The sequence below is a fragment of the Xenopus tropicalis genome, chromosome 5, assembly GCF_000004195.4.
Source record: "Xenopus tropicalis strain Nigerian chromosome 5, UCB_Xtro_10.0, whole genome shotgun sequence".
Classification (NCBI taxonomy): domain Eukaryota; kingdom Metazoa; phylum Chordata; class Amphibia; order Anura; family Pipidae; genus Xenopus; species Xenopus tropicalis.
The window spans coordinates 50,893,905-50,919,198 of record NC_030681.2 but is presented as its reverse complement, the minus strand read 5'-3'; the positions used below and the strand labels follow the sequence as shown (position 1 = coordinate 50,919,198).

The following is a 25,294-nucleotide window of genomic DNA, read 5'->3' as shown; positions in this document are numbered from 1 at the left end:
TCTTTTAAGAGTAAAGTGAGTCAGCCTCCCTAGCCCTAAAGGTGGCCATACACGTAGCAATTTTCGATTTTTTAATCGACCATTGGTCGCCCAAAAGATCATTCCCACCCTCCACTGATGTTCAGGCCTGAATCGTCAGATATGGAGGTAGAAACAATAGAAATTCTACCTCCTTCTTTCGATTCAGCCCTGAACGTAGACTTTTCTTAATCTTTTAACCTGGCTGATCAACGAGTCGACCGTTATCGGTCGCCTCTCAAGCCGCCATACATGCACCGAATAGCGTATGAAGCGAGGTTTCTTACGGTATCATTGGAGCATGTATGGCCGGCTTAAGGATCTTTGGCTTGTTCACGAATCTGGGCCTGATCTACAATAACCCCAACTCTTCTCCTGACTTTATCTTCTTCTACTATCTTCTTTTGGCCACACTCCCTTTTATTCACATTCAGTAAAACCCATGCAGTAAAATCTATGTTCTCTTATTTGCCAAATGTAACCCCCTTGCTGTAAATGAAATCTGGCTTCCCATAACAAATACTGCCTGCTGCCCTTTCACATTTGGCAGTGGTAAGAATATGAGGGGTCATTCACACTTGCCTAACACCTATGCCCAGTTACAAGGAAGGAGGAATCCATCTATATCCTCATTCCTCATTGACTCCTTCCTCATTCATTATTTAGTCATCATTTGCCTGAGTTAGCACTGTGGTGGGTTTTACCATCAGCCAGTAGAGGGTATTACTTGATTTATGGGACATAATTTTCAAAAAGTGAAAGTAGAGCTTGTCACAGCTTGTCAATAGGGAAATTCCACTATTCTCTGTTTGTTTCTATGGGAATTTTGGAGGTGTATTTAAAGGTGATCTCTCAATTTTACTCTGATAAATATACCTCTCAAAAACCCCGTAGAAAAGCAGACTTTAACTCTGGTGAGCTCTGCTTTTACTCTTTGATAAATATGCCCCGAGGTGTCAACCATGTAGGCTAGAGACTAAAATCAATCATAAACGTAAAACTGTTCTGTACTACAAGCACACAGAATAACACCTTAATGGAACAGTAACACCAAAAAAAAAAATTAAAGTGCATCAAAGTAATTAAAATATAATGTACAGTTGCCCTGCACTTGTAAAAGTTGTGTGTTTGCTTCAGAAACCCTACTATAGTTTATATAAACAAACTGCTATGTAACAATGGAGGCTGTTGAAACAGGCCTAAATGGCACAGGTTAAATAGTGGATAACAGATTAAACCATTATAATCTACAGTAGTTTATCTACTATCTATCTATTATCTGCTATGTAGCCTAAGCAATTTCTCCTTTAAATTGCTGCCCCTACAGCTAGGCAGCAGCTTATTTATATAATACTATATACCAATAGTAGTGTTTCTAAAGCACACCAGTTATACCAGCACAGGGCAATAGTACATTATATTTTATTATTTTAAAAGACTCATTTTATGGTGTTACTGTTTCTTTAAGTTCTAATCAGTGTGATTTCAAGAACAAAACATGGGGTCAGAAGTGAAATTCTGAACTAGCTGCAGCTCTACTCACTACAGTGTCAGCATATATCTCCTGAGTATGCATGCTAACCTACAGAAGAACTGGGCCATTATCTGCCATTAGAGAGCTATTAAAGGAGAAAGAAAGGTAAAAACTAAGTAAGCTTTATCAGAAAGGTCTATGTAAATACAGCCATAAGCACTCACAGAAATGCTGCACTGAGTTCTCTGTAAAAAGTTGTGTCTGTAATTCCTGTGCCAGAGACACACAGCTTTCTGCTCTCTCCTGCTCCCCCCTCCCTCAAGAATGCTAAGAACTCACTCCCCCCCCTTAGGAATGTGGATCTGAGCCAATCAGCAGGAAGCTGACTCATAGTCTTGCTAACTGAGCATGTTCACTTGGTCTGTGTGTCTGTGCAGGAGTGAGGCATTATGGGAACTTTCTTTACACAGCTCAGTGTTTTTTCTTCCTGTTGGCTTCTGATCTTCTGAACAGGAGAAATATGGGGAGACTTAAGGGCACTATTGAAACAACTGAAGGTATGCCCCCAGATTGAGATTAATTCTTTATTAGCCTTTCCTTCTCCTTTAAAGCACATGAAAAGCAAAGCAAAGCAATAGGCAGGCAACAGGGGTTTTGTTATAAGAGGTACTAAGTTTGCCCAAGAGCAGCATTCAATAAGCAGGCAGCATTTACTGGTCACCTGTTTAAAAGCAAACATCTTATTGGTTGCTATGGGTTACTGTTTCTGGGCATAAGTGCTTTTTATTAGGGATGAACCGAATCCAGGGTTCGGTTTGGGATTCAGCTGACATTCAAATGCAAATTAGGATTCAGATTTGGTTCAGTATTCGTCCGAATCTTTCACGAAGGAATTGGAGTTCAGCTGAATCTGAAAACAGCGCATTCGGAGCATCCCGACTTTTTATTACATATGGCGGCTAGCCCTCAAACACTATAACAATATCTACATTGCTTTGTTTCTTTCTTACAGAATAATTGGTACCTGCATCCTTACCTGCATGCAAAAAGATTTTTTGTAGCTAAAAAGAACAGCAGAGCCTACTATGCCCAGTTCTAGTAATTTAACTACTGACGCATGGGTCACTAGGGAGGAAATTCAAAGGAGACTTGAACATGTAAAGGTAAACAAAGGTCCAGGGCCGGATGGGATTCATCCCAGGGTATTAAATGAGCTGAGTGCTGTGATTGCCAAACCTCTTCACTTAATTTTTCAGGATTCATTGAGGTCTGGCATGGTGCCGAGAGACTGGCGGATTGCTAATGTGGTGCCGTTATTTAAAAAGGGATCCTGTTCTCAGCCTGAAAACTATAGGCCTGTTAGTCTGACATCAGTAGTAGGAAAACTTTTGGAAGGGGTAATAAGGGATAGGGTACTTGAATACATTGCAGTTCACAATACTATTAGTTTGTGCCAGCATGGTTTTATGCGTAACAGATCTTGCCAGACTAATTTAGTCGCCTTTTATGAGGAGGTGAGTAGGAACCTCGATGCTGGAATGGCAGTTGATGTCATCTACTTGGACTTTGCTAAAGCGTTTGATACAGTACCTCACAGAAGGTTAATGATCAAATTAAGGAGTATTGGCCTAGAACATAATATTTGTAATTGGATAGAGAACTGGCTGAAAGATAGAGTACAAAGATTGGTGGTAAATGGAACATTTTCTAATTGGACCAGTGTGGTTAGTGGAGTACCGCAGGGGTCAGTCCTTGGTCCTTTGCTTTTTAACTTGTTTATTAATGACCTGGAGGAGGGCATAGAGAGTACTGTATCTATTTTTGCTGATGACACAAAATTGTGCAAAACTATAAGTTCCATGCAGGATGCTGCCGCTTTGCAGAGCGATTTGACAAAATTAGAAAACTGGGCAGCAAACTGGAAAATGAGGTTCAATGTTGATAAGTGCAAAGTTATGCATTTTGGTAGAAATAATATAAACGCTAACTATCTACTGAATGGTAGTGTGTTGGGGGTATCCTTAATGGAGAAGGATCTAGGGGTTTTTGTTGATAACAAGTTGTCTAATTCCAGGCAGTGTCATTCTGTGGCTACTAAAGCAAATAAAGTGCTGTCTTGTATAAAAAAGGGCATTGACTCAAGGGATGAAAACATAATTTTGCCCCTTTATAGGTCCCTGGTAAGGCCTCACCTTGAGTATGCAGTGCAGTTTTGGGCTCCAGTCCTTAAGAGGGATATTAATGAGCTGGAGAGAGTGCAGAGACGTGCAACTAAACTGGTAAAGGGGATGGAAGATTGAAACTATGAGGTGAGACTGTCGAGGTTGAGGTTGTTTTCTCTGGAAAAGAGGCGCTTGCGAGGGGACATGATTACTCTGTATAAGTACATTAGAGGGGATTATAGGCAGATGGGGGATGTTCTTTTTTCCCATAAAAAAAATCAACGCACCAGAGGTCACCCCTTTAGATTAGAGGAACAGAGCTTCCATTTGAAGCAGCGTAGGTGGTTTTTCCCGGTGAGGGCAGTGAGGTTGTGGAATGCCCTTCCTAGTGATGTGGTAATGGCAGATTCTGTTAATGCCTTTAAGAGGGGCCTAGATGAGTTCTTGAGCAATCAGAATATCCAAGGCTATTGTGATACTGATATCTACAGTTAGTACTAGTGGTTGTGTTTATAGTTTGTGTATGTGGGTGTATAGGTTGGTGGGTGTGGGTTAGGTGTGCTGGGTTTACTTGGATGGGTTGAACTTGATGGACACTGGTCTTTTTTCAACCCTATGTAACTATGTAACTATGTACTATTTCTATTGGGGATTCGGTTTGGATTTCTACCCGAAATAGTAAATTTGGTGTATGTTCTGCAAAACGTGGTCCCAAATTTACTGGAGCTTTTCAAATAGTAGCTCAAATCAAATCTGTTACTTACCATCTTGAATTGCCAGCAAGTCTAAAGATTCATCCAGTCTTTTCATGTTGCACTACTTAAACCTTTTGTTCATAGTCCGTTTCATGCACAAGACTCTTCTTCTCCACCCAGTGCCGGGCCAAGCTGTTTGGGCGTCCAAGGCAACCTGGTCGGTTTGGCCCGCTCCAACCAGCACCCTAGGGCACACCCCCATTGTTGCGCCCTAGGCAGGTGCCTCTTCTGCCTACCTGGATGGCGTAGGTGAATTTATTGAGAAGAAATAAGTGACTCTCAACTTTGCAGAGGTATCAGCTGAGTTCCATTGCCAACATCATGATAACCTTGCTTAATGGCCCCCAGACCTTGTAAGTTGTGTCTGCACCAAATAGGTGCCATCAGAAAAAATGTATAGGATCCCTGTGACTGCATTTCTTTGCCAGTTTTTGTGTGGGTGGTTCTGATTCTGTGTTTCCATAAAACTGTCTTGGCGTGTAGTTCAGCCATTTTCCCCCTCTCCTTAGCAGCTTGCAGGATGCAGGTAATTCTACGTTTCAGTGTCAGCTAATGCTTTGCCTGCCTAGATTAATATATAATACTTGTCCTCATTTCTTGTACTTATGTTCCTGCCATACTTTGAATAAGGGAATAATCACCTTTCTTTTCACTTTGTATTTGCAGGTCTCAGCCATTTGGATATAATTATTGTTACCCCTTATAAACATATGCTTGTGCATATCCAAACATTTCTTTTACATTTCTTTTCTCCAGTTGTTTCATACTATTAGATGTAGGTCTGCTCCAAACACTCAATACACAAGTTTCCTTTATTTTTAAGGGAAAAACATTTCATACCATAGTGACAAAATTATCAGAAAAACATAACTTAAATAATATAATTGTGAAATACACACCTGTAAAATCAGGTACAGAAAACATGTTTGACAAAAAGCATGCACTAGAGTGGAATCTAGGTGATACACTCAGAAACTAAATAACTGAAAGAATGCACCAAGGTGGACAATGTTATTAGCATATTAAGAAATAAAGGCACATAATAAAATCTAACAGAAACCTGCTTTGAAATCCAGGAATGCATTACCAAATTAAGCAGTCTAGATTCCACTTTTATCTCCTAGTCTGCACTTTAATCTCCACACAGTGATGTGTGCTCTGTCAGGGGAGGTTTATAGGGTAAGTTCATCTTTACATTAATGTTTAGTTAATAGCAGTTACATCTTGATGGGCCTCTTCTAAGCAACTTTTCATTTGATCTTCATTAATCATATTTTATGGTGTTTGTAAACCATTCTAATATGGCTTATGATTTAATAATCAACCCTGCAGCAGCTTAACGATAACTACGCTGTACTTGTACTTGATGGTAACTAAGCTGCATGAATCCATATTGGTGGCAAAACCATCCTGTTGGGTTTATTTAACAATTAAATGTTTTTTTAGCAGACTTAAGGTTTAGTGATCAAAATAATGGAAACGTCCCTAATCTGGAGGAACCTGAACATTCTGGATAGTAGATCCTATCCCTGTTGTTGGATTAAATATGCTATAATTTATGTACCTCTCTTAGTCATTTTCCACTTTAACATAAAACCACAACCTAGTTGCTATTGTGATGTTAATTCTAGAAACCTTATATCAAAAAGTTAAAAATGTCAGAAATAAAAAAACATCTAAAAATTGTCCATATAATTACCATCTTCCATGTTAATAACAGTTGCTATCTAAGTGAACTCCTTTCCATGCAGCTCTTTCTCTGCAAAATGTAGAACACTGAGTATGACAATGACAAAAATAACATTTGTCAAGAAACAAATATTTGGAGTTTTCCATCCAAGGTAGCAGTGGTTAACTAAAAGTTAATAGAAAAAAAACACATTAAAAAAAGTTTTCAACATTAAGAAATCAAAGCAAGACAAATGCATTGTGCAAAAAGCATTAAGTGTATAAAACATGATAAATATCATATTAATAAAAAAAACAACAATCCATTATATAAACAAATTTTGAAACTGTGCCATATACATGTCCACCCTATGTACTGCCACAGTGAATTAAATGTAGAAACTTTTCAGAAAAGAGATTAAAATTTTACTGAATCAAATGATACCTTTTTTGGGTATATACGCCTTAATATTTTACAATAATAGCACACAGCCATAGGTATAGGTATGCATATAATCTAAGAAAAAGAAACTTCATGGTAATTAAAGTATTGTACAATGAGGTAGTTGCTTGCTTTGCAAGTTATAACAGATACACTGATGTGACCAAACTTGAGGTTTGTTCATTTGACATGTGCTGCCAAGCTTATGCCACAGCTATTTTCCATTGCTGTTTTACTTTGGAGGGTTTCAGGACTCTGGTCTCTTTTCCACAATGCATACCTTATAGGATGTAAATCATTTTGCCTGACAAGCTTAAGACTCCTGAATTCTCACTGTGCCTCAAAGAACTCTATGGCAGCACATTTTGGGTTACTATATTTCTACAGGAAAATGTGCTGGTCCAAAGACATTTTTTTCATGCTGACTGGATATTTCTATACTCTAAAGGTTGTTCATCAGTCATTAAAGGAACACTATACCCCCAGAATGAATTCCTAACCAGTTTATAATATGTTAAGTGACCTTTTAAGAATCTTGCCAAACTGGAAAATATATATATATATATATATATATATATATATATATATATATACATATATATATATATACATATATATATATACATATATATATATACATATATATATATACATATATATATATACATATATATATACATATATATATATATATATATATATATATATATATATATGAGTAAATATATATATATGTATATATATATATGTATATATATATATGTATATATATATATGTATATATATATATATATATATATATATATATATATATATATTTTCCAGTTTGGCAAGATTCTTAAAAGGTCACTATATATATATATATGAGTAAATATTGCCCTCTGACATCCTTTCCCTTGATCCACCATTTAGTGATGGGCTGTGTGCTCCCTCAGAAATAATGCAGCTCTAATTGTAACTGAAAGAATTGGCTGATGTGGCTAAATATACTCCCTCCTACATGTTTAAGTGATACTGACTAGATACTCTAGAAAATATTATTGTACATTAAAAGTTACCTATAGGTCATTGTTTTTCACTCATAGGGCTGCTTTTGTAAGTAATTGTTAGTTGAAGTTCCTAAACCTGACTGTTTTGCCAACCCGACTTTCCCTTCTCAAACTGTCAGTTATAGCTTCTAATGCTAACAGACTACTGCTGCACAAATATGGCAGCCCCCTCATAGAGGAACATGGGGGATCAGATAGGTAATATAAAAGCGTCGGGGAAATACTTTTATGGCAAAATTATGAGTAGCATGCAAAGACAATATTAAGACAGATGTAAAAAAAAAAAAGATTTATTTCTGGTGTCAGTATCTCTTTAATGGATAAAATGGTGTGGCTCATAAGCAGTTAATTCCTTCATCCATATGTTCATCTTTCCATTGCATTGGTAGAGTTTTAAGCTTTTGTAAGCATGCGATTGTAATGCATTCATGCCATAGGGAGTGCAGAGTTTGTTCTTATCAGTAATGGCCAAATGCAAAATACACCAGTATTCATGTTGATATATGTAGGTTCAGTGCTGGAATTGGGGAGGAATACAAAGGGATGTCATCCCTCAACTTCTTTATTTCAGTAAAATAGCATCTCCTCAGGGGGTTACAAGAGTTTTAAATCCCAGAACTTTTTTATTGTAATACTGCAGCATTCATTTGCTCATCTCCACTTCTTTGTCCAAATAATGGTGCAAGGAAAAAAAGCATATAGGTTATAAAAAGGGAGAGAAGTGGAGATGAGATAGAGATATGTTATACAGATAAAGAAGGTAGAATAAATGAGGGAGGGAGAATAAATGAGAAGCAGAAAATAGGGGAAAAACAAAGAAAAAATGATGCTACATATTAAATAATAAGGGGTTATTTTATAGAATATGCTGTGCTATGACACATAATACGCAGGCAGGGTGCTGTGTTTCTGTAAGCTGATTTGCCAGCTAAGAAAAGTCATGTGCACAATTTTCATTTTTGGGGTCCCTAGATATTATAGATCTATGCATACTGAGTATCAACTGTTCAGCAAAAGGAAATAGCAAAATACCTTTGCCATGCTACGCTATGCACAGTGGACATAGCATCCTCCACTTTTTCCACCTCAGTTCAAGCATTACAACACTTAGGGGCCCATTTATCAAAGTACGATTGGGTATGATTAGAAAATGTTTTTATTTTTTCTAAGTTTTAGAACTGTGCGTATTTTCTACGATATTTTCGTTCATTTGTGCGACTTTTTCGTACTTTGTGCAACAATTTGTGCAATCTAAAACCACGAAAATAAGAATGTTGATAAATCTGCCTCCACAGGGCAGATTTACATAATGTTAGAGCTCACAGAGAAAATTTCACCCACCTCTATGCATTCCTATGGGATATTTAGTAGGTTATTTATCAAATGGTGATATCTAACTTTCACTTTTAAAAAACCCATAGGAAAGAATAGAAAGTGGGTATGTTTCTCTGTAGTGAGCTCTAATGTCCTATTTTGATAAAGCTGCCCTTAAGCTTTTTTTCTACCACAGCTAAACTTACTTTTTAAAAAAGCTGAATGCCTCCACATTTTAAAAAAAATATATGATTACAAAAAGCATGAATACGTGTTTCGATCCCCACAGGATCGTCATCAGTATCTATATATAGCCAAAAATGTAAGCCTATTATACCTTATTGTAAAAAAAAAAAAATACATGAAACCTACATAATTGCCACATTTCTCTACCAATTACCAAGGTGAAACATTTACCACTGAGGAAAGAAAAATAATCCCAACAGTACAGGTATGGAATGCATTTTCTATAATAGTTGGCATCTGGGACTTCTGGATAAAGGGTATTTCCATTATTTGGATCACCATACCTTAAGGCTACAAAAGAAAAACATTTAAAAAGTAAATAAACAGGATTGTTTTGCCACCAATATGGACCCATGCAGCTTAGTTATCAAGTACAAGGCACTGTTTTATTATTACATAAAAAATGCTGAAACGGGTCAAAAATGGCATGACTATATTTTTGAGCTTTCTGAATAATGGGTTTCCTTTAAATACATCCCATAGCTCTATAAATGAACCATATGCATTGCTCAATTCTATACTGTTGGAGTGCTCCTTTGCGGATGAAGCACTGGGTTATCAAAGCCATATGCTACCAATGTGTTCCTTTTGCTACTGAGACTTATATATATAAAGATAGGCACATTTTCCCTTGAGACACAAGAGAGGTATGAGGTTTCCATTCAAACAACATCTTGTTTGGGTTTAATCTGCAGTTATCAAATGACTGTGTTGAAATATTTCCTGTTTAAGAAAGAAAGAGTGGAAAAAAAATCTTTGAATTGGATTAGTGAAATATACTAAACCTGCTGTATTCTCTGACTGCTGTGATCCCATATACAGCAGAAACACATGATCAATTCCACATTTACTTCATGTTGCTGATACAACATTCACATACCTTAACTGCTACACAAGGAAAACTGAGATGATCTATAAGAAACAGTAGAGGGAATCAGTCCTCAAATATTTTTGGAATGTGCAGAAAGGCTAACGTTCTATGTTAGAAGTGCACAGAGAGCAAGTTTAAAAACATATGTTTAATGGTAAACAATATTTTTCATTAGTTACCTATTTCATTTATCATGAGGGTAAAATACAAAATAATTCCCATAATATTTACTGTAAAATTGACTCTTAACCAAATCCATTTAAAGCGGAATTAAGAATAAAATCTTTGGAGGATAATTTGTAGTTTATTGACACTTCAAGTGCAGTGTTTATGTACAGCCCACAACATGACTCAAAAACCACTATATAAAACAAAAACTACTGTGAAACCTTAACAGCCTCTATCTCCCTTGAGTAATAAAATGCATAAAATACACCCAGGTGCAGTAAGCCATAGCAGATTTTTGCTTGTAAATGTTTCTCAGCTTCTCCGTTTCTCTCCGCCTACTGCCTGCTCACTGGATCCTATGCCCTCATCACTACTAAAACAGTGTGCCCCTGCCCTTACTCCAGCTCTTACTCATATTCAATTGCTCTCTGGCTTCTGGTACTTTTCCCTCTCTATTCAAACAAGCATGTGTAAAAACCCATTCTTAAAAATGCTACACTGGGCCCATCCTGCCAAACTAACTATCTTCCGGTCTCTCTCCTGCTCCTTAAATAGGTAGCTTTTGGCAGAGAGCCCAAAAAAGTTAACAAGCAACACCTGCACATTGATAAAATAGTAACTAATAAGCTAAACAAGCCTCTTGATGGAACGGAGACTTGCAGCTTAAAAGGGAAATATCTTTTTTAGCAAAACTGTAATAACACATAAAACAAGACCCCAAAACCCCCAGATGTTGGGAGATATGATATCACCCCCACTCAACCAGCAGCCGAGCATGACAATGCTAAAAATGCTTCTATGCCCCAGCTAGTGGTAGATATCAGACTAGTACTTAATAGTTCAATTCCCAAATCCAGCCATGACTCCTCCAGTTACTTTGAGTAGGAGAAACAATAGGTTATCTGAAAGCAGTTGCATTGTGAAGTTCTAGATCTTTCAGGATCAGGAACAATGACCTGAGATGGCTGCCTATACACTAAAATTGCAACTAAAATTAAAAGGGTTCGAAAATAAAATTTTAAATGGTTGAATGAATTATTTTGCAATGTACACAGTGTTATTTAGTAATAAAAACTACACCATGACAAGCATGACAGAATGGCTTTAAATTTCTCAGAATATGTTCTCTGCTTCACAAAGAACAATCACTTGAATTAGATTAAAACAAAATATATCACCTTATAGCAGTAGCAAATACATTCCAGTTGCAGGAGTCGATTTCTTAATATAACAGTAATGGGTTTTTCTGCCAAAGGCCCTTCTGAAGCACAACGAGTAAAGATGTTTGTCTGAACAGACAGACTTGTGGTCTGGAAATGAGCCACGTCCTGATCCTCTGTTACACAAAATGTCTTTCTTGTCATCAGTCTAACTCTCTGTTATAACAGCCACAAAGGCTATCAGTATCTGTGCATGTACCAACCTCTGGATTACAAACACATATATTCTCGGTCCTTGTGGTAAAGCAAAATGTAAAATTAGGACAAAGTTAAAATTAGGACAGAGCTTTTTTCAATAAAAATGGTCCTAAGCAAGGGGATGAATTTTTTGCTAACTTTTAATGCATGATTATTGAGGACAACTTCCTTTGTATACACTTTAATATTGCCCTCTGGTTGGGTACACCATCAAATAAACATTTTTCATTGCTTCATTTTTATTCCAATTGAGAGTAAAATTATAGAATCAAATGCCTACATAGTATCAGTGTTTTGAAACAAGGACAAATTACAGGAAAGGTTATGAGGGTGCCCAAGTTGTTTGTGATTTTTATCATGGTGTCCAAACTTCATAGATATGACTAGGCTACCTGCCACAAAAGCTCAATATTTCAGACGGATATTTGTTGTACTCATCTTATTTAAGGGTTTTTTTTATTAACCAAAGGATAGCTATAATCAAGTATGCACAGTTGTTTGAACCTATTTATTTTATTGGGAAATGTATTATTTATCCCCAGGGTTTACTGGAACGTGAGAGGAATGGATACATTTCATAAGTGCATGTAGTTGTTCTACTAGGTTTAAGCAATAGAAAAGTCCCACCGAATATATTAAGGAACAAAGCATGTTGCACCATCTGCAGCAGAAAGCAGGGTAAACTGAAGATACATTCTTGTTACTCTTTTAATTAGGAAATACAATATCCTGAACTTGTATTCAAGCCTATATTGAGGACACCTGCATTACAAAGAACACAATTCATCCACTCTGTTTAAATACCCGCCTATGATAGCCCGTGCCACCTTAAGAGACAGTAAGGTTATTGCTTGCTGTCCTCTGCCTTTACAAGATATTAGAGTGGCATTCTTAAAGTGCCCCTCCTATGCTTTTATTGGCATACCTGGCTCCACACACACACTGTTTAGCGCCATACTGCAGTCCTCTTATTGCTTCTTATCAGTTCACTGATTGAATGTAAATTATTATGCGTGACTACTTTATACGACCATTGTTCAATTTTAAACAACATTTTTTTTATAACTTTACTGAATTACCAGAAATGTCTCTTAGTTAAAGCGAGTTACATTAAAACAGATATATTTAAAAAATTGTTAAGCATATGTGAATAGAACTAACATTCAACTAATGTTGAACGTTAAGAAATGATTAAGAAATACAAGTAATAGGAAATTAGAAATAAGTGAGAGAGGAGAAACAAAAAGAAGTAAATATACAGCCTAACAATTGTGTCCAGGGTATGTCACCAATCCGTACTGCAGAGCATATGACTAAAACAATTTAGGCTATGGTTTTATGTATGTTAGCTAGCTGGCATTTGCTGCAACCCAAGAAGGGTGAAACTGTTCTGTAGTTTGGAATCTTTTGCTTTAAAGACCCAGTGGGTGAGATTTAGCCTAAAGGATAAACCCATGTAAATTAGATTTTCAAGATGATTAGTGAATCTTGCATTCTGAGAGTATTCTATATTATTTTCCATCATGTATAACAAAAGTGCTCCACCTGGGTGTGTTAGCACAGAGTTTTGAAATTCCATATTGTTTTACTGAGTAGGTGTGGCAGTCTCAATCTCCATAAGCTGGAGAAAGCTTTCTTTCAATTGTGGAAAGGTCCTCTAAACATTAAATAATGTTCTGAGATAGTATTAATACAGCTTTGTAAAGGGAGATCTTGAGGTAGGTACTTTGTATTTAAAACTAACTAGAGGTGTTCTAGGGGAAACCAACCAAAATGTCCTCATGTTCTCCTGTTTCTAAATCTAGCTACTTTTTGTAGAATGTTGTAGAATTTGCATCCAATTGAGGTTTTTAATAATGAAGCTCTATAATAACACTGCAGATGTGATATTCTAAACCCTCTAGTAGATATGGGTTGTTGTAAGATCTTAGTATTAACTTGTGATTTCTTGCCTGCCCAAATAAAAGAATTTATCTGTGTTTGTAACATTGTGTTGCATTCCGGGTTCCTAAAATGTGTGACATTATCATTCTCCACAATGGGGTGTTGGGGAATAATCCATGGTACTGTTTAATGGCTAATGCAGCATTCCAGAGATACTTCATTTAAAACAACATTTTTTTTGTACAAGAATATTCAAGGCCAATACATACATTTGTTAAATGCCAGGTGAAAAGAGGCTATTTACTGATGCAGAGGAAAGATAATGATACATTCTTTGGTCAGATATACATGAGCTGAATTCCTTTCTAGCATGGTATTTGTAATAAAAAATGTTCAGTACATAATTTATTGGCTCATGACCTAATTCAAATTCAAATTATAAATGTTTATAGGTTGAAACAGGCTGTGGTGTACAACACTGGGTTATATCTGTTCATTAAGAAGAAATTTACTTTAAGCAGTGGGTGTTTGAATCCCAACTACAAGTAGTATTGATCAAGTAGCTTTTGTGTGAATCATATCAGTGCTACATTTAATTCATTCTAAAGTAAAATTTGAAATTAAAAACAAAACAATTAGAGGTATCGATCTTACAGCTATATTTCCTGGTATAATCTTAAAGCACTGATAATCACCTTGCATATTGCTTATATTAAAAGCATAACAGTCACAACAAATGGGTAAAGGGAGAGTGCTGTATTCCAGTAATTATCTGCCTCAAAAGAATCATGGAGCAGCTTCAGTTTCCTTGTTTGTCTTGTTTAGTTAAATAAAAGTATAGGAAAAAAGTTATGTTCAGCACAAATCCTATCCATAAATATTCATCAGCGCCTAAATTGCAATGATATAATATACAGTAACTGGAAATATGCTTTTAACAATTTGATAGTCTTGGTTTCCAGATACAAAAGAAGTTTATTCAGAGAATAATCTGGTACAAATATACTTGTGTACCACAAAACAATATTTATTGGAATTATAATAATCTATATAATAATCTATGAAGCCCTGCTGAAGAGAATAAAAATAATGAGCCTATTACTACCCAGACATAATCCAGAGATCACCTTCAATCAGTGTAATTTCATATTTTGTTATAATGGGAAGCATTCCAGATGCCATTAATAATCTTTTAGAAATGTAAGATTTCAGATTGATTTAAGAGAAATGTGTCTTGGCTCAGTTCTTCCTAAGTACAAAAAGTTCTTGACAGAAAATGAGGGGAAAATCCAATATATAATCCCAACTAAATATAAATTTCCAGGTAGTACATTTTCAGAAAAGGATTAACTGTTACCCAAGTCTGTACAAATCTTTGCTTAAAGGTGGAGAATGTAATTCCTTTAATCATATTACATCAAACAATCTTATAAGTTAATACTGTCCATTACTTTTAACAAAATATGGTCCAAACTGTGTTTTCCGATAAGTGGTGATAACATGTTACTGTTTATGGAAACTACAATACTGTATAAGCAATGGGAATATAGCATATGAAGAGCAAGGAGTATATTACAAATGAAATGAGTTAACCAACTATGCTCAAACCAAATCAGTCTAGCACCCCTTAAGGGTAATTTTATGTTTTGCTTATTTTTTTTTTTTTTAACTAAATATATATATTTGCTCTAGAACTCTGCTGGTCCATAGGGCACTGAGGTGAATGTTTACAAACACCTTAAATTGGTTTGTATGGGCAACATCACTGGTGATATTTATTTCCAGTTTTAGTAAACATGCCAAAAGCACAACTACTGCCTTCAGTTCCACATCTGTGGGCAGACCACAAAGTCCTGGGCCTAGGGCAGCATGCCGCCCGCTGACAGAATCTGCACTGGGGACTGGACTTGAGATTATTACAGCTGTTTGATTTTCCCACCTGCCCAGTCCCCAGTGCAGCCAATTGGTTGAATGGCAGCAGCAGTAGCAGCGAAGCGGACTATGTAAGGAAGGTACAAGTGGGTGGGGGTGTGTGTTGGGGATGTGAGCAGCCTAGGGGTGCACCAGGCTTAAATCCGACCCTGATTAACTTCAATAGGATTAAGAAATGTATAGGATATATGGGATTGCACTATGAATTGCACGTGTTTAAGCAAAAGGTTATGAGAACGTGGTTCTGATGGAATACACTCTCATGCTTAGTTAAAGGTTATCAGATTTTTAAATCCAGGAGAAGCTGTGGTGGCATGGTGTGCTAAGCTCACTGTACAAAGTTATATATAGGCTATGCCTACATTTGAACTACAGATCCCAGTACCCTCTGACAACAGTGTTAGGTGGTGATAGGAGCTGTAATTAAAAACAGATGGATCACAATGACACATTATAAGGATAATTTACAACATAGACTTTGCACTGAGCATAGTTCCAGAATTTCTGTGTTGTTGCAGTCACAAATGGGGAACTGAAGCTGATATAAATCACAAGCAATTGAAATTAAAGTTTTTCAAGTCCAGTAGACAGTGTTTCTGGTGTTAGCATGAGAGTGATGTGTACACTCTATTTTTTTAGACACACGGCACAGTGCCAATAGCTCCAAGGTTCCTCTGTATCAACAGGTGCAACTGCGCTCAAATCGGAACAGGATGCAGGAAGCAACACAGAGAGCACTGAGGGTATTAAAATAATAACACCTATATGGTGATAAAAGTATGGCAAAAAAGATTGATTAAATAAATAAAATTGTTTTTATACACATATGGACTAAGTGAACAAATCTGTATCCAAAGACACACCTAAGAAAATAACCTGGTTATCACTCCAAGTTAACAATTACGTTATTTAATGAACACCGGTGTTATTATATGTATACATATGTATGGGTTGTTAACTTATTGTAATTGTGAATGTTTTAAACATAAGGGAGATCTTTTTGCACATTGAATTGTCAGTAAGGTATTATTTGGTGGACATCATAGAAACTGAGGCCTTGGTTGGTGAATCTTAGAAATTTTTTATTCACTTTTTGCATTAATTATTTATTCATTTATGCTTCTACTATATTGGGTATGGCTGAAGTGAGCCACTTAATAGGAACTCTGATATTGTTATTGCCATCTAAAGAGTGGTCATTTGTTAAATTTTGTTAAAAAAGGGCACTCTCATTATGAGTTGATTTGGTTGCTTACCTTGCTGATGCTTGATTGGCCACTGAAAGTAGAGGTATAGCGGGTATTCTACGCATTTCTTCTGAAACTTACTGGATTATTTTGCCTACTTGCTGTTCTGGACCCCCTTTCTTTCCTCTTTACACATAATCTACCATCCCACTGTATCTTTAACAGTAAGGCAAAACAAACGCTAAAGTACAGACAAACTGGTCATCATCTGTCACCTAAGAAGTATATAAAATGTTCTTTCCTTTGTTATGAAATGATGACAACTCTGTTCCAAATTTAATGTAAGCTTACATATGATACACTGAAAGAAATAAACCCCCCCTTCTGCCACAGTGACTTGATGAAAACTATACAGCTGGGTACAAAAAACTGGAATTTACTGACACTGAAATGTGTTACTGCTAGCTCACAAAAAGCAACATTTTCCTAGATGTGACTCGCTTATAATATGAACTCATTTTTCCATAGGCGGATTTTCATGAAGGAGCCTCCCCAAACCTAAGTCCTTAGTAAATTTACCTGAACTTGTTTGCAATATAATGCTGTACAAGTTTCTAACTGAAAATGGAACGTAAGGGAGGTTGCAGGTTAAGATCAGACATCAGCGTATCACTAGCAGGGCTGTGTGGGGACAGGAGGGTTGTGATGTGAAGAGGTGCAAGTATAAGGCAATAATAATCCAGCCTTAATGTATGCCACCTTTCAGGCTAGTTTCTGGTCATAGTCTGCTACTCTTCCCTGCCATCCTACCCAATCTAACATTAGCAGCACGGAGTGGCTACAAGGAGCTGAAATTACTGAGGGAAAGCAATGCAGAGAGCTGGAGAAGGTGCTTCTTTACCTTATTAGTAAGATAAGCACACATATATTCCTTTATATATTATTATTATTATTATAATATATATTATTTTTATAGTCTTGTACTATATCAGAACTGAAGGAGTGCTGGCAAAGTTTTACATAGCTGCAATAGATCTAATGTTGAGCTCATATAAAGTAGAAGTACACCCAAGAGTTAAGTCTGAGGTGGAAACTGATTCTTTTGGGGCTATATAGATTAATCTTACTATGAAATGATAGGGAGTTATAAAGGATTGGGCTGCTAGACATATAAACTCTGTTAAGGCTTATGGGAGAAATGCTGAGCTGGAATTGGTTATTGTGGGGGGCTTAAGTTTTGGAACTGGAGATATTAAGCTGATAATGGTTGGACTGGCTCGTAGTTGACAGAAAAATGCAAGAGACAATCTGTAGAACTTAAAAATGAATGCTGCCACACTCACTGCCCAGTGCCATACTTGTGTTGATGGGGGGGACCCAGTAACTTGTATGGGGCCCCAAAGTTTCTGATGGCAGCCCTAATAAAAAAGTCTCTTATGTTCTGGCACTTCCCACTGATTGGCAGCTCTGTTCCTGTTTGCCCATCCTGTTTCTAAACTATCTACCATTATGTCTGTCAATATACACATTTATAAAGCAGAAACCATACATGATGTAAGAGTGGCCAGCCAGCCTTCTATGAAAAGTCTTTTATATAACCCACATCAGGCTTTATTGGGTCCAGCTTGAATAGCCATACAAGCACCTGCTTTCAGGTCAAACACTTTTCAAATAGATGTTGTGCCTATTTTTATGTTATGAATAGTGCAGCACAGTTTTCAGATTCATTCTCTCTACTTATTTAACAGGCCCCCAACTCATACAGGTCTTGGTGCTAGCAGTCGGCTTTAACCCTGCATGTTTTGTTCACACAGTTATGGAACTGAACAGAGTTAAAAAAAATTTCAGCTGTAAAGGACTAATGCCACAAAAAATTAATGATTTTTTTTCCTGTTACCCTAACTGCTCCAAACTGCATTTTTACTTCAGTATTTTAAAGTTGTCAACATACTGTATGTGTGTGACAAAATTTTTTAAAAAATTGTTCATGGCTCTTACAGACAAATGTTTTTCCCTGCGTTTCCCTGTGCTGGATCTTTCATGTGTTTCAGCACAGGAAGAAATTCAGGCCTATATACCCTAGTAGGCTGTACTCTTTGCGGCACAGGTAAACACAGCAAGTTGCATTCCACCTGCATTCAACGCTTGCCTTTGCCACAATGACTACAGTCATCTAGGAAATACAGGCCTGCGTTTCTTTTTGTGTTCCCCTGTGCTGAAACACATGCAAGATCCAGCGCAGGAAAGCGCATGTAAAAAATGCTTGTCTGTATGAGTGTGGTAACTGTCATTGCATAGATACTTAACATTTTTAGCCTCCCCAAACAAAAATATTACTATCCACCTATGCATTTTTCATATCCAAGCTCCTTTCTTTCCCTGAGAGAACACTCTATGTAGCATACCCCCCAACTGTCCCGCTTTCCGCGGGACAGTCCCAGTTTTGATAGCGCATCCCACTGTCCCGGATAGTTCCATGAATGTCCCGCATTTCCGTAATAGATAACGTAAATGCGGAACATTCATTGTGGTATCCAAGACAGCGTGATGCGCTGGCACTCCTTCTTCTCCAGCGGCTTCTCTGTGTATGCGGCTCCTTGTGCGGTGGTGACAGGCCCTTTTATAAGGTTGTGCCCCGTGCGTATTGACGTCACACGTACGCACGGGGCACAACCTTATAAAAAGGCTTGTCATCAACACGAAAGGAGCTGCATATGCAGAGGAGCACTGTGTATGTGGGGGGACTGTCTCAATTAGGGGCACTGTGTATGGGGGGACTGTCTCAATTGAGGGCACTGTCTCAATTGGGGGCACTGTGTATGGGGGGACTGTCTCAATTGGGGGCACTGTGTATGGGGGGACTGTCTCAATTGGGGGCACTGTCTCAATCGGGGGCACTGTGTATGGGGGGACTGTCTCAATTGAGGGCACTGTCTCAATCGGGGGCACTCTGTATGGGGGGGGCTGTCTCAATTGGGGGCACTGTGTATGGGGGGACTGTCTCATTTGGGGGCACTGTGTATGGGGGGGACTGTCTCATTTGGGGGCACTGTGTATGGGGGGGACTGTCTCATTTGGGGGCACTGTGTATGGGGGGACTGTCTCATTTGGGGGCACTGTGTATGGGGGACTGTCTCAATTGGGGGCATTGTGTATGGGGGGACTCTCTCAATTGGGGGCACTGTGTTTGGGGGGGACTGTCTCAATTGGGCGCACTGTGTATGGGGGGGACTGTCTCAATTGGGCGCACTGTGTATGGGGTGTACTGTCTATGGGGGCAATTGGGGGCACTTTCTTAGGGGGTACTGTCTATGGGGGCAGTTGGGGGCACTGCGTATGGGGGCACTGTGTATGGGGGTACTGTCTATGGGGGCAATAAGGGCAAAGAATTAAGTTACCCGCAATAAATCTCCTTTTTCACAGGTGACTAAACTCCTCCAAATGTCTGTGGGAAAACATATTCAGCATCTTCAGGCGACTTCAGAAAGAAAAAGTGACGCATATTTTTCCCACTAGCAATTTACTTTATTGACGGTGGGAAGGCATTTGGGAACCACCAAGTCAAGAAAAAAGACAAGAAATACAGACAGTGAAAAACATCACCACTGGCGAGAAGAGAAGAGATAACACCAAGGGAGCTGGAGATACATGATCAGGATAGAAGAGGTACCACTAGGATCTAAGAGGACAGGAGGGGTGCAAATAACCAAGAGTGCTAGAGAGGTAACAACAGGTTCCAAAAAAACAGACAGGAAGGTATGGTTTTAGAGGCAAGAGAGGAACCACTAGTTAAGCAGAACAGAAAAAAAAATCACTGGTGTCCAAAACGTTAAGCCGACAGAAAAAGGAGAGGTTGTAGACTGTAAACAAAAGCTACAATTTTATTGCTAATTTGTATTACTTATCATTCTGTTCAGGCCCACTCCTATTCAATTTCCAGTCCTTATTTAAACCACTGCCTGGTTGCTAGAGTAATTTGGACCATAGCAACCAGATACCTGTCGAAATTCCAAAGTAGAGAGCTGCTAAACAAAAACCTAAATCATTCAAAAAAACAAACAATAAAAAATGAATGCCAATGGCAAATTGTGTCAGAACCCTCTCTACATCATACTAAAACAATATAAAGGTTATTTGAGGAAGTTGTATTTCTTTTTTAATGAACATTTACACACAGCTAGTAGCATAGGTGCCAGCTTGGCACCACAGAAAAAAAACCTCTAAACTAAACTAAAAACTTAGTTTCTGCACTGTTCTGTATCCCGGGTTCTGTTGTAATCAGCAGTGCTCTGATTGGATATTTCTTCTTGTGGCTTCTTTAATCAGAGCACAGCTCTCCTGACAGGCAGTAAAACTGACCTGGGTTTTTTTTTGGCACTGTTTTTACTTTTGTCATTGATTTGTTCATTTCTAGTTAGTTACAGTGGAGCCCTCATGAGACTGCATAGCTGGGAAACAAACCAATATTTTGTATCAGTGCCAGTGTTATAGTGCAAGGGCCTGAATATCTGCTATCTGTACCCACTGCATCTCACTGCACATAATGTGCTGGTTTTGAAAACATAGACTGCATTTCACTGTATATAATGTGACTGGGATGTCAGTACCCACTGCCATTCTCACTATAAAACTAAAACACGTTTAAGCTAACTGATCACAAACACAAATGGATGGAGAACCCCTCACAGAAGTGCATGTATGAATACTATTACATCCCAAGCATTTTAGAGTGAAAAAAGCACTTTCACGCAGTATCCTTGGAAGTCGCAAGAGGTAGTTGGGGGGTTCATTTTTACACCTGCAGCAAATCTACTATGTCTCATATAAACTTTAGGTCAGTCTATGTATAGACCATCTTTAGCCTCCCCAAACAAAAAAAGTCACCCCCTGCCTATGGCTAGTAGGAAATTAGAAATTAGAATTTAGAAATGTTGGCTTTATTATTATTTTTCTTCTGTTACTAGGAAAATCAGATGTTTGCTTGAAGCAATGCATAACTTTTACCCACAGTTTAGGTATAACAAATGATTTGCCTGCCACAGGCCAGCAGCGTTTAAAATAATCACACTGGCACTAAAGTAATTCTGGAGACTTCAAAATAATTCAGTTGAATTTCATTCAGACAGTTTTCTTGGCTGTTATTTGATTTTTCCATTAATGTAATTGTGTTAAAACAACACTTTTTTGTATGTGGAATCAGCTATGTGAATTACAGATTTATGAAAGTGATTTACAATTATGTGACTTCTTGACTAACATCTTACATATTTTTCTTTATAAAGAAAACAGACATTTAAAGCTCTGTATACTAATTTCAACTACAGAACCTGCATTCTGTACAATCTGCAATTACTTGGCTTTAACAATATACTAAGGGGTTAACACTTAAAGGCAAAGACATCTCTGTAACGTTTCTCACACATATCAAACACAGCTGCAATGAATCTGTTTAATCATACTTAACATTTTTATTATATTTGTTGAAGGACAGAATAAAAATTCACCTGTAAATGAGAAATTATTCTGTTTATTTTAGGCTGGTGGTGTGAATGATTTCACCAAGTAAGTATTTTTGGCTTTTTGTTGCTTGGTAAGTGGAAAACCTATGCACTCCCGAAAAAGCATAAGCTTCATTACAAAATAAATTGATATACTGTACATCATATATATTTCTTAAACACTAGCAACACTGGGAATTTGAAATATTCAGTCGGGACAAGCAAGGGGTCTTAATTACCCCAATGTTTTATTTGCAATTCCAACACACCTTTCTAGCCCTATTTGCCTCAAACAAACCAGTGTTACCACCAGTGGACTTCTGATGGACAGTGGATTCTGATGACAGTAACTTAGTTTCTACAATCCCTGCACCCTTTCCTAGTCGTTTCAGGCTTCAGAGTTAAATGCAGATGACTGGGATGAGAGTACTTCAAAAGCACATCAATTTTTAATAGCAACCAGGGACAGACTTATCCAATTTAATATGCTACATCACCTCTATGTTACCAAACTATGCCTTAGTAAATCACCATCCCAAAAATGCTCTCCCCAAAAGTCTGTCTATTTGACATATTATATAAAATGGTTCCAAACAGTGCCAAATAGGATTTCTAAAGGTTGTTACAATTCTATGCAATTTCAGAAAATTCCAGTGGCTTGCTCTTATACACAATTATTATTATTATTATTAACATTTATTTATAAAGCGCCAACATATTCCGCAGCGCTGTACAATAAGTGGGTTTCATACATTGGACATACAGAGTAACATATAAAGCAATCAATAACCGATACAAGAGGTGAAGAGAGCCCTGCCCAAAAGAGCTTACAATCTACAAGGAGAAAGGATTGAGACACAAGGTGTGGGAATGGGCATGACCAGAGTTGTGAGAGGTGTGGCACAGGTTTTTACTTTTAGCAGCACACTGAGGCTATTTTAAAGGAACAGTAACACCAAAAAATGAAAGTGTATAAAAGTAACTAAAATATAATGTGCTGCTGCCCTGCACTAGTAAAAGTTGTGTGTTTACTTCAGAAACTCTACTATAATTTATATAAATAAGCTGCTATGTAGTCATGGAGGCAGCCATTCAAAGGAGAAAAGGCACAGGTTACATAGCAGATAACAGATAAAACACTATTGTATTCTACAGAACGTATCTGTTATCTGCTATGTAACCTGTGCCTTTTCTCCTTTTTTCCAGCTTGAATGGCTGCCCCCATGGCTACACAGCAGCTTATTATATAAATTATAGTAGTATTACTGTAGCAAACACACCAGTTTTACCAGTGCAGGGCAACAGTGCATTATATTTTTATTACTTTAAAGCTCTTTCATTTTTTGGTGTTACTGTTCCTTTAAACTAGATTAGGGTAAACTTCTCTAAATAAATGCATTTTTAGAGATCTCTTGAAGGCAGAGAGATTGGGAGAAAGTCTGACAGTTTGTGGACTATATGCTTCCTCTTATTCCATTAATCTATCTAGCTGCTAGAGGATGGTCTAACAGCAATGTATTCCCCTATATTAGACTGTAAAATGATAAAATGGTAAAAGGAAGTTGGAATTAGCAATTAAATGTGTTCATAGATATTGTCATGGTCAGTATACGGTGAAATTAAGTATTAAACAAGCAAACTACAGACAAAGATCCTAGGGAATTCAACAGCTTAAAAATGAGTTCATCCCTGCCTCCCGAAATTCAGCAGACCCAGATATGAAATTTACCTTTCTTGTTTAGGATTTCCTTGCATTTCAGTAATGAATAATTTTGCATTCCTAATTCAATCAGATGCTTATTTGTTCTTACATGCTTTCTAGTAGAAGGGAAAATATGTACAGTCCATTCTTGAGAATGTGTTTCCAACATAAATTTCCAGCGAACAGCATAGAATTTTTTCATTCTCTTTTTAAGTGGAAAATTAAATAGTTTTATTTGAATGAAAAAAATATATATAATGTACAATGCATTTTCTAAATAATTTTATGACCTCCTACTAAAATCTCAAACTGTTCTAAATAAAACTTTGCAGTAACATTTGCCACTGTTATGCAATATTAGTTCTTAATTACAGCGATTTAATCAAAAGTGTTATAGGTATCCTGACAGTATGAAAGTCTCAACAAGCCAATAGGTTGGAGACCTTCCTTGATAGTAGTGGCAAAGAAAATCAAAGTGAACTTCAAGCAACTGGACATTTATTTTACAATGAGATTGGTTTCTGGGCAAAAAAAAAACAAGAATCAGTATATATATTAGTACTCATAAATATTTTAGAAGCTTACTACAGCTTTCATTGCTCCTGGAAACAAATAATGGTCAAACATATTAGAATTTTAAAATTCTGAGACTGCACTACAAATCCTTATTTTACAAATAGGAGTTTGCCAGCATGGTGAGTGTTTGTCTATGTACGCAGGGGCTAAGTTTTACAATACATGAATAGGGAATCAGGATGAATTCTCATAAGTTTCATATCTTCCGCATTTATAAAAACGTTCCTGACAGTCATAAAGGTTATTAACAGACTGACACATTTATCAAACATGAAACCTGTGCCAGTTCTTAACACCATGTTTGACTGCTTTCAACAGTTGAATAGCATTCTGATCTGTTAGGTAAAAGTACTTGGTGCTGCTCAATAGCATGAAAGCTGTCATTTTAGCGGGTTCTTGGAGCCTTTAGTCACATAATATAGTTTCAGCAATGTACTCTACAGGTTTTATCATACAAATAACTAAAAAAATAACTTTTTTAGAATTAGACTTAAGTAGGTCTACTTGGAGGAAATTTAGGAAATTATTATTTAGGAAATATTTTAGAAAATTATTTAGGAAATATTTAGGAAATTATTTGTAATGAGTGGGGGGAGTAGATAAGTGACAAGTAAGTAATGAGGAAGGAGGGTCCAGGTAGGCAGACAGAGAAAGTACATGTGCGCAGTGCCCCAACCGTTGTGCCCCAGGCATGTGCCTCTTCTGGATTTAAAGATAGATTTTTTTACATACAAAATTTCAAAGCTGATACCTGGGCCAATGAAAATAAATGCACATAAGCCAGTGTTTTGTGTGTGTCAAAATGCCCTTAACAGTAATTTACTCCAGAAACTACATATTCTGAATATGTATTTGTACTTCCATTTACTAAACTTCAAGTTTTTGCTAAAGTTTTTACAAAATTTCAACTGTGCTGCAGAAATCAACAGA

At 37.1% G+C, this 25,294-nt stretch overlaps 1 protein-coding gene across 3 annotated transcripts in view; it reads right to left on the bottom strand.

Moving 5' to 3' along the window:
* Positions 1-5,202: 5,202 nt before the first annotated feature.
* wdr27 (WD repeat domain 27) overlaps positions 5,203-25,294 on the bottom strand; it is a 93,506-nt gene continuing 73,414 nt past the window's right edge. For 2 of the 3 annotated variants that reach the window (XM_002931515.5, XM_018094192.1), the window contains one exon: positions 5,203-6,264. In XM_002931515.5, the coding sequence (XP_002931561.2) occupies positions 6,217-6,264 (48 nt within the window). In that variant the 3' untranslated portion in view covers positions 5,203-6,216. The remainder of the gene's footprint in view (positions 6,265-25,294) is intronic. The other variant, XM_031902359.1, reaches the window with a different exon arrangement.